The sequence below is a fragment of the Acomys russatus genome, chromosome 7 (genome assembly GCF_903995435.1).
Source record: "Acomys russatus chromosome 7, mAcoRus1.1, whole genome shotgun sequence".
Classification (NCBI taxonomy): domain Eukaryota; kingdom Metazoa; phylum Chordata; class Mammalia; order Rodentia; family Muridae; genus Acomys; species Acomys russatus.
In genome coordinates, this window is record NC_067143.1 from 2,815,674 (window position 1) to 2,825,597 (window position 9,924).

General features: G+C 39.3%; 1 protein-coding gene across 1 annotated transcript; it reads right to left on the reverse strand.

Moving 5' to 3' along the window:
- Nucleotides 1-2,431: 2,431 nt before the first annotated feature.
- LOC127191354 (formyl peptide receptor 2-like) lies at nucleotides 2,432-4,239 on the reverse strand. The gene has a single exon (XM_051148423.1). It carries the CDS (start codon nucleotides 4,231-4,233, stop codon nucleotides 3,178-3,180), a length of 1,056 nt encoding a protein of 351 aa, XP_051004380.1. The 5' UTR covers nucleotides 4,234-4,239; the 3' UTR covers nucleotides 2,432-3,177.
- Nucleotides 4,240-9,924: the final 5,685 nt, after the last annotated feature.

Consider the following 9,924-nt stretch of genomic DNA (forward strand, 5'->3'; position numbering starts at 1 on the left):
GTATTTCTTTGAGTCTTCATTCTTTTGCTAGATCAAATTTAGAGAACTTTTCCTTCTACATTAATTGGTTCTCTTTATTAAAGTACACTGAATTCACATGGGATAAAAAAAAAAAAAAAAAACTTACACATGTACCAAAAGGGCTCCATAGCATTGTATAAAAAAATACCTGCTCATCTGTGCTTATTGCTACTGTATTCACAATAGGAGGTAAATAAATTCAGCCTATATGTATATAACAACCATTAATAAAAAAACAAGGCCATGAATTTTTAAAAGAGCAAGAAGGAGTGTATGGGAAATTTTGGAAAGAAGAAAAGGAAGAAGTAAATTATGTAATTATATTGTAAGCTCAAAAGAAAAAGAAAAAGAAAATGTGTGGAAGGGCCATGCGGGGAGATAGAAGGGGAGGAAGATAAGATTGCCCAATGAATTTTATTACTAAAGCAAAGTACAGACAAGTTTTTAATCCTTTAATTTTCTTTCTTAATGACCTTTCTTCGCTATTAAAAAAAAAAAATCAACCCCTTTGTTTTTTGAGATTTTGGAGTTATTTACTACAGCAGTTCCCCTATCCTGACATACAGTGTTTCCCATCTCTCATCCTTTGTTGCTAAAATTCCTTCCCAAAGGGCAGCATAAGCAATTTCTACCTCTTCTCTTAACATCCCAAACAGAAAGCCAGGGCTTGGCTTGTCAATTTGGGGAAACAATGAGTTTATTGAGCTTTCTCACAGATCACAGGTGATGACTTTCTCACAGGAATGAAGTCATTCTTTCCCCAATCGACATCACCTAAAAAGCCTTACACAACATTTCTGCACAGATAGAGCTCATGTTCAACCTTTGTATATTTGAGCCCCTTCCCCAAGCCACGTGAGGAGCTGGCACGTAGTAGGGGCAATTCTATTCTCAGATGAGAATGATGTGCCCTATTCTACCCCTCTATCACATGTGCAACTACCAACAAATCTAGCTTGAGTACTGTTATGCAGGAAAGAGCAGCTAAACTCTCCAAGATGGCAGGTGCCTGTTTTAGAGTGTACCGCCACTAGTTATAACTTTTGAAGTGATATACATGATGTCTTTTATATGTAAAAGTTATAAGCAGTAAGATATAAAGTAATAAGGTACCAGTAATAAGGTAATAATAAGGTACCAGGCAGCAGACATTATGTTGTAGAGGAGTTTATTAAATGAGCATGGAGGGAGAAGAAAAGGAGGAAGGGATACCCCAGAGAGAGACAGAGATGGGAAGAGAGTGGAGAGAGAGAAAAGGGGAGAAGGAGATAGGTAGGACTGTCCTTTTATGTAGCCCTGGGCAAGGCCATGCCCCCATGGCAGGTAAGCAATGACATCATAGGTAGGTGGACTGAAGAATTCTAACATTCCTACCTTTTCCTATAATTGAAAAATGAGGAATGTTTGATTTATTTTTATATAAGGTAAGTTAAAGTATATAAATGTAGGTAAGGGAGACAAGATCCAAAACAAAAAACAAAACAAAACAAAAAAGCAGTAGCAGCAAATGTCCAAATTATATGGTGAAGAGGAAGGAAAAGTTCTGCCCGAAAAGTTCAAGATAGAGGGCAGGCTGTGTCAGACATGTCCTGCAGCAGATAGGGACTGAGGAGTGCTACGAGAACCTGGAGCTGTTTGTCCTGGGCCTGGAGCACAGCATTTCATCCTTTTGCAAATTGATAAGGGGCAGAGTAATAATCTTAACTACTTCCTGCTGACAGCAGGGCGGCGATAGGGGGTTTAAAAGGCTGAAATGTTGGCCAGGTTCTGGAAGAACAGGGTGTTGCATTTGCTATGCAGGGTCTGAGAATATATATAAAAATTATGGCAGTAAGATATAAGGAATTAAGGTATAAGGTAATAATAAGATACCAGGCAGCAGATATTATGTTGTAGAGGAGTTTATTAAATGAGAATTGGGGGAGAAGGAAAGAGGGAAAGGTACCCCAGAGAGAGATAAAGATAGGAAGAGAGTGTAGAGAGAAAAGAGGAGAAGGAGAGAGGGAGGGGCGAGGCAGGACTGTCCTTTTATATCTCCCTGGGCAGGGCCATGCCCCCATGGCAGGAAAAGAATGACATCATAGGTAAGTGGACTAAAGAACTCTGAGTGTCTAGATTAACCAAAGATCGGGATACATAGTTGAATATTTTCTACCACCTCTTCCTTCTTTGCTCTTTTATATTGTGTGTGTTATACTTTCATTTGTCTGGAATTTTAAGATTGTGTTCATGTGTACGTTGTTCCCTATGTTCCCCTTCAAACTCATTATCCTCCCTTTCTTATCCTCACTCCTGTTGCTCTCATTTGTCTCTCTAAATAGGCTTAGTCAAATACCTACACATACGTGCATACATACATACATACACACATACATACATAATACACATATACATATGCATGTTTTTATGGTTCTATATAAAATTTAAATACCACAAATAAGAGATAACATACAATATCTGTCTTTCTGTGCCTGATTTAATTCATACAATGTGATTATCTGTAGCTGCATCTCTTTCCCTGCAAACCACATAACTTTGTTTTGGGGACTGGTCTTGAATTAGTCTCTCCTGTTTCTGCCTCTCAAATGCTGAGATCACATACATGCCCAGAAAATTTTTACTTGTTAGTGATAAAATTATTTTTAATGTTTTATTTTATTTTTAATTATTTGAGGTTTTTGTTTGGTTTGTATAGAGGCTTGTGCACGTGAATGTAAATGCTTACAGAGGCTGGCATCATTGAATGCCTTAGAGATGGCATTATTAGCATCTATAAGTTCAGTGGTATGGGTACCTGAAACTAAAACCAGGCTCTCTGCTGAAGCACAAGTTTATCTTTGCCACTGAGCCATCTCTCCAGCTCCTGAAATAGAATTTTGGTTTTTAATATCTTCTATCTTATTTCATTCTTGTAAATATATATTCTTCTTTTTCTCTCTTATAATTTTTTACCACCTTAGTCTTATTTCAGGCTATAGGTTTAGTTGAAAAAGCTTCAAAAGGACAGCAATATTTACTCTGATTTTTATTTCTTTTCCCAAATTCAGGGGACAGAGAAGATTTTTCCAGGTTAACAATGCTTTAGGAAACAATATAAGGTAAGATAAAAATGGAGTAGGACTGTAGTGGGACGAAAAGCATTCTGAAGTCCTCTACTCATATCGCCTTTGTCTCAATGTCTTCCGGAGATGAAGCAGAATTGGTGCCTGTATTACTTATCTGGGCAGAGTCCTCACTCAAGGCTCTTTCCAGGCTAGAGGGCAAGGAATGGATCAGTCTCTGTCTAAAGTCCTGGCCCATGAAAACATAGAGCATTGGATTGAGACAGCTGTTGAAGAAGGCTAATGCGCTCGTTGGGTTAACCAACATATCAAGAATTTTATGCCCACCACTAAACAGTGTCTCTTTGAGCCAGACTGTGCCTAAAAGGGCCACCAGTTGAAAGGGGAACCAACAGATAAAGAAGGAAGCCACAACTGCAGTAAGGACACGTAAAGGACGACTGGAGTTACCAAGGGCTCTTCTGTGAATCTTGGCAGCAATGAGTCCATAGCAGATGGCAACAATGGACATGGGCATGCTGAAGCCAACAACAAACCGAATGATCCCTCTAGCTGTTAGCATGGTGATCGCTGTGTTTAACCGCTCCTCAACAGTGTTACCCCAGGATACGAAGTTGAATGTACAGTACACATCCCCTCTTGGATCTTTAACTGTAGTCAAGAAGATGAAAAGGGGCAAAGTAAGCACCAGAGCAAAAATCCAGGGTCCAGAAACCATCTTCTTAGCCAGTCCCACGGTACGGTGGTTCTGAGCCCAGACTGGATGCAGAACACAAATACAACGGTCCAAGGCAATGAGAGCTATCAGAAAGACACTTCCAAATAGGTTTATGTCTACCACAATGTGAACTAATTTGCACAGGAACCAGCCAAAGGGCCATTTTTCTTTCATGGCCATTGAGACGACGAGGAATGGTAGAGTAGCCGTAAAAGAGAAGTCAGCCAAAGCCAGGTTCAGATAAAAAATAGTGGTGACAGTGTGTGCCATTCGGAATCCTGCTACCCAGATCACAAGCCCATTGCCCAGCACACCAATGAAAAAAGTAATGGAAATGACCACCATAGAGAGGATCCATAGAACTCGGGAGGTGGTAGACTCATAGACCACAAGTTCTGATACACTCGGAGGGATGGAGGAGTTTGCTTCCATTTTGTCTGCACCTGAAAAAAAATCAACAACAAACATTTCTCAGATGTGGTTCCATCTTACGTCACCCTTATTCAGAATTCACAACACTTGCCACCACAGAAGAGCAATTATACTAGTAATATTAAAAATCTAGCTCTGTACTGGTTGTTTTTCTTCTTCACATTCTCCATATTCCTAAAACTATTCCTGCTTTTCAAACTAATAATGAAAAAAATAACAGGCTTCCATCAGAGAAAATGAAATGAGTGTGAACAGACATCAAAACACTGATGACAAAAGCTTAACACTTTAGGGAAAGCAGTGAACTCAGTAAACTGTCCCTTGGTGAAGGCTTTCCCTCGGTTCAAATGTTTGCAAAAGAAATGATTCATCTGAGACATGACAAAACTCTTATCAAGTTTCTTTAACAAAGCGTATAATTGTACCTACCAGAAAGAGTAAAGGCCATGGACAGAAAGATAGAGAGATAGACAGACACATGAGAGATGTTAATGGGCAGACCCAAAGAAAGGGTAGTATCCCATTTGGCTTTGCACTGTAGATTTCAGACATCTTTGTAAAGATTTTATGAGGTAGGTGGTATACATATGGAATCAAGGTGACCCTTTATTGTTCAAATTTGTGATAGGTCGGATGCCATTTTTGAGTGTTGGTTACTATGATCCTTTTCAAATTTTACAAAGATGAGAGGATATCATAATAAAGCTAAGGTCACATACAGACCCTTTGCTAATGTGTATTTATAGTGACTGGTGACGCTTCTTGGTGTCTTGTTTTTTTTTAATATGTATTTATTTATTATTTATACAGTATTCGGCCTGCATGTTAACAAGCAGGCCAGAAGATGGCACCAGATATCATTATAGATGGTTATGAACTCACTTAGGGTTGCAGGGAATTGAACCCAGGACTTTTGGAAGAACAGCCAGTGCTATTAACCTCTGAGCCATCTCTCCAGCCCATAAAACAGATTTCTTTTTTAGCAGGGAGGCTATACAAGGTTTCTCTGTGTAGCCCTGGCTGTCCTGGACTTACTTTGTAGAGCAGGCTGGCCTCAAACTTAGAGAGATCCACTTCCCTCTGCCTCACAAGTTCTGGGCTTAAAGGTGTGCACCCCCAAGACCAGTCTTGGTTTCTTATATATTAGAAAGACACTAGCTATGGCAACTCCCTGCTGGACTCTGGGCAAAACACTGAGAGTGGCATGTAAGAATGGGAGGAGGGAAGAGCCCAAAGGGTTGAAAAGCCTCAGGGGGTCCTACACAAGCTGTTGCACCAACTGAGGACAATGCACATAGTGAATCTAGATCCCTTGCTCAGGTATAGCCAGTGGACAGCTCACTCTTCATGGTTGTAGGGGAATGGGGACTGCCTCTGATATGAACTCTGGTGCCCCTGAATTGTTCACTTCCGCTTGGTGGCAAGGCTAGGCGGGAATACAGAGAAAGGGGAAGCAGACTATCTGGATGAGACCTGATAGGCTGCAGTTATGTGGTGAGGGGTGAGGTCCTCTTCTGTCAGAGATCTAGGGGAGGGGAATAGGGTGGGAGAGGGAGGTAGGCAGAAACAGGAAGATACAATGGAGATGATAACAAGTGATATATAATCTGAATAAATTATAATAAATTACATTTTTTTTAAATACTGCTTAAAAACAAAGGAGCATTCTGGGCACAGCTGCCAAGACAGCTGAAGTTTTCGTCACGTCTAACTTCTTACTTACATGGTCTCAAGTTCAAATAAGGTTCCACCAGGACTTGTCAATCAGGCTATCAAGATCCCCACTTTCCATGCTATATACCTTCTTTCAACCCCAGATTTAAACCATTTCCAGTTTCTCCTTCTCGCTGTATGAATCCTTGACCTACTGTTTGCTTACAATTTCTGTTCACTTAACATATTGGCCTGAGGGTCAGTTGAAGAGATTCAACACTGTTTAGGAATGTATTTTCAGGGCTAGAGAGATGGCTCAGTGGTTAAGAGCACTGCCTGTTGTTCCAAAGGTCCTGAGTTCAATTCCCAGCAACCATATGGTGGTTCACAACCATCTATAATGGGATCTAATGCCCTCTTCTGGTGTACAGGTGGACATACAGACAGAACACTGTATATATAATAATAAATAAACCTTTAAAAAAAATGTATTTTTACCTTGTGATCCTGCAAAAAGAGGAAGTCAGTGAGAGCTAGGTACCATCTCTATCTTCGATGCAGTGCCTTCTTCCACTGTGCCAGCTTGAGATCAACTACCTCACTCCCTGGGCATACAAAGGGAGTGCATGACTGCATTGTTTAGTGTCATAATTGATAGAATGTGAGACCTAATCAATTTCAGTGAAGTTTGTGGATTTCTTTTTAAAGACGATGCATTGGTAATTATTATGCATGGAACTTAGATTGACCTATGGTAGGATTCTAAAAGGTTCCTTGTTTCCAGTGTTTATAGGGCTGGAATGATGTTAAGAGAAACTATGAAGCCTGAAGACTATATAATGGTGATAGGACAGATATTGATCTAGCTGTGTCTGACCTCTGAGTACCCACTACACCAAATATGACTTACGTTGCCGAATGTGCCCTCCCCAAGAATCGGCTCACTTGCTCTCTAGTAAACAAAGTACAAGTTGCTTTTTTTTCCCCCCCTGGGAAGTTGTCCCTCCATGTGCTTTTCAGTGTAAATCTTAAATGTTCTAGAGAGTATTTTAAATTTTCACTGCATCTTCACTGCAGCAAGACACCTGAGACACAATTCTAGACAGTAACACTATGGGAATGGATCCTTGGAGACCTTCTATGGTTCTTTATCTAGCTTCTTAAGAATAAAGTTTACTTTTACTCTTTTGCTTGACTTGGAGGCAGTTCATATCTGTAACTACTATAACCAATTCAACCAAGAAGTCTATGTGACCACCCCTATACAGGTTCAGGAACCTTAAAAAGTTTTTTTGGTTTTGTTTTGTTTTTTTGCTACAGCATGTGGGTTACCATATCTGCATATAAGTTATGTGTTGAAACTTATTTATTGGCCTGCGGATGTTATATCAGTAATAGAGCACTCATCTAGAATCTCCTGTGAAGCAATGGGTACATGGCTCAATGTTAGGACACCTACCTGCCTAGAACCTCCGAGTACCAAGCTGGGGATGGGCCTCAGTGGTCACTCATTTGCATAGTATACAAGGAAACTTGGTTTCAATTCCTAGCAGTATAATAAAATAAATATGCAGAAAGAACCTATTTCAATTATTTATTAATTTTGCCTTAAAATGTATTTGTATAAAATCTCAGGTAATTTTGCACAATCATAAAAATTTTAGTCTTAACAATTTATAGTTAAAAAGGGGAACTATAATATTGAGTACTTCTTTAATTGATCAGTTGGTTGCTTGAATACATTGGTGGTTGAGATGAGGTGTAGCTATAGAAGCCCTGCTAACCTCATACTTCTAACCCTTCTGTTTCACCTTCCAGAATGCTGAAATTATGGATGTGTAATACCACCATGCTGTGCAGAAATTTCCTTCAAAATCACACATTCTCTTAAGGAGTCCAAAAAGAGGCTCCTAAGTTTCAGAAAGTAAACAAATTTCACACATCTAGGAAAGTTGAAACTTACAAAATTAAGAATTGCTTCTTTCCAAGATTAAAAAAAACAGTAAACATCGGCTAGGGTAGGTGACTCTGACCAGCAATGCCACCTACAAAAGACTCCTTGACCTGTCACACCTCGTTGCCTGTAAGTCATACAGAATGTTCCATGAAGATATGTTTCATGAGTCTTCACCTTTGTTGTCGTAGCATTTTTGGCAATAGAACTGAATCTCAGTCATCTTTGCTCCTATAAGTATCTCCTCACACATACTCCTCCTAGTAACCCCCATAAAAGTCATCATTTCACTATGTTGCCCCTCGATGTAATCATTACTTTGGTCTGTCATGGATTCTTTGGATAAGAAGATATATATGTGTGTCATGTTTCCCCAGGAAAAGTCACACAGCACACACCCAAAAGTTGCTCACCTTTAATTCTCATGACAATATTGAGAGATAGCAGCATCGCTCCTTCATCAGGCTAGAGCCATATTCTAAGTGCTTTTGTTGGAAACAAAAAGAATTGGAACTCTAGTTCCAGACCTCCCAAATTTGCCTCACTAATGTGCTTCATTTCATAAGGATCTCACATAATAGCTGACTGTCCTTATATGGTGATATGATGGTGACTTCTTTCCCTGGTTTCTCATCACACTTTCTTCATTTCTTGTTCTCACCTATCTCTTTCAACAAGATCCTAACCACGACATTGTGTAATGGATTCAGAATGTCTCAACCCTAGCACTGTTGACATCTGCCAGTACTTAATTATAATCAGGTGTGGTGAAGTCCTGTACATCACAGGATGTGTAGTTGCTCCTTGACCTCATCTACCACATTCCAGGAGCAACTCTTTTCTAGCTATGATGACCACAAGTATCTACAGATGTCAAATATCCTATGGCAGACAAAACCACCCACATTGAATATCATTGTTGTAGTATAAAAATTGTTGGACTATAATAAGATCAACATATATTTTTAAAGTGTGTGTGTGTGTGTGTGTGTGTGTGTGTGTGTGTGTGTGTGTGTGTTCTACATTGGAGCACATATGTATGCCCATGAATCTGTTCTTGTACATGTAGATGCCCCAGGCTAATGTCTGGGCCTATCACAATTGATCCTCCACCTTTTTTCTGATATATGATCTCTTGCTGAAGCTGAGGCTTACAGACTGAGTAGCTTTGACAGCTAGTTAACTCCCAACTCTTCCTATCTCTGTCTCACTAGCCCTAGGATTACAGATGAGTGATGTTATGCCTGCTTTTTTTTTTTTCATGTAGATACTTGGTATCCAAGATCAGATTATTATGTTTCCAACACACTTTACCCACTGAACCATCTCCTCAGCTCTGATGAATCTGTTTTCTAACCCTATCTCTAATGCTTCCAGTGTCATTTCTTTGAGCTTCAGTTTCCTCATATGCTGATTAGGAATGATCTTATGGTGGAGAATAAATTTTCAAGTAAGGAGAAAATGAAACAAACACAGAAACTTTTCATGTCAAAATGAGTGAGTCATTAATAAATGTTAGCTCTGTCTTCACCATGCTCTGGACTATGTTCTAAGGCTCACTTGTGAGCTGTACATTGTAGAAGTTCACATTCAGAGAAGGGCATGTTTCTGTGGCTGAGAATGTGCCTCAGCTGGAAAGATATTTGACTACCATGTAGTTGGCTCTGGGATTAAATTACAGCACTGCACAAAACTCTACATGGTTGTATGTTTAATTTCACAGTGGGAATCAGAAGTTTAATGTCATTTTTTGCTATATATTGGATTCAAGAGCTACACAAAGAAGAGCTAAAATGAAAAGAGCATGATTGTGACAATATTAACTGGTTCTTTAGATACTGCCCACACTTGAACAAGCTCATTAAGACTTTGTAACTCATACTAGTGGCTCTTGCAGATTATAAAAGATAATAAAGCATTAGGTGCATTCTGGGATATTGTATTGAATAATATGATTTCTAATGGATATTACTATTATACAATTTAATGTTTAAGCTCCTAGTAATAATGAAGTCAGCCCAGCATTTGGACTAAGCTCAACTCTTAAGCCTGTCTCACCCTATTTTCCTTATTGGATGCATGTT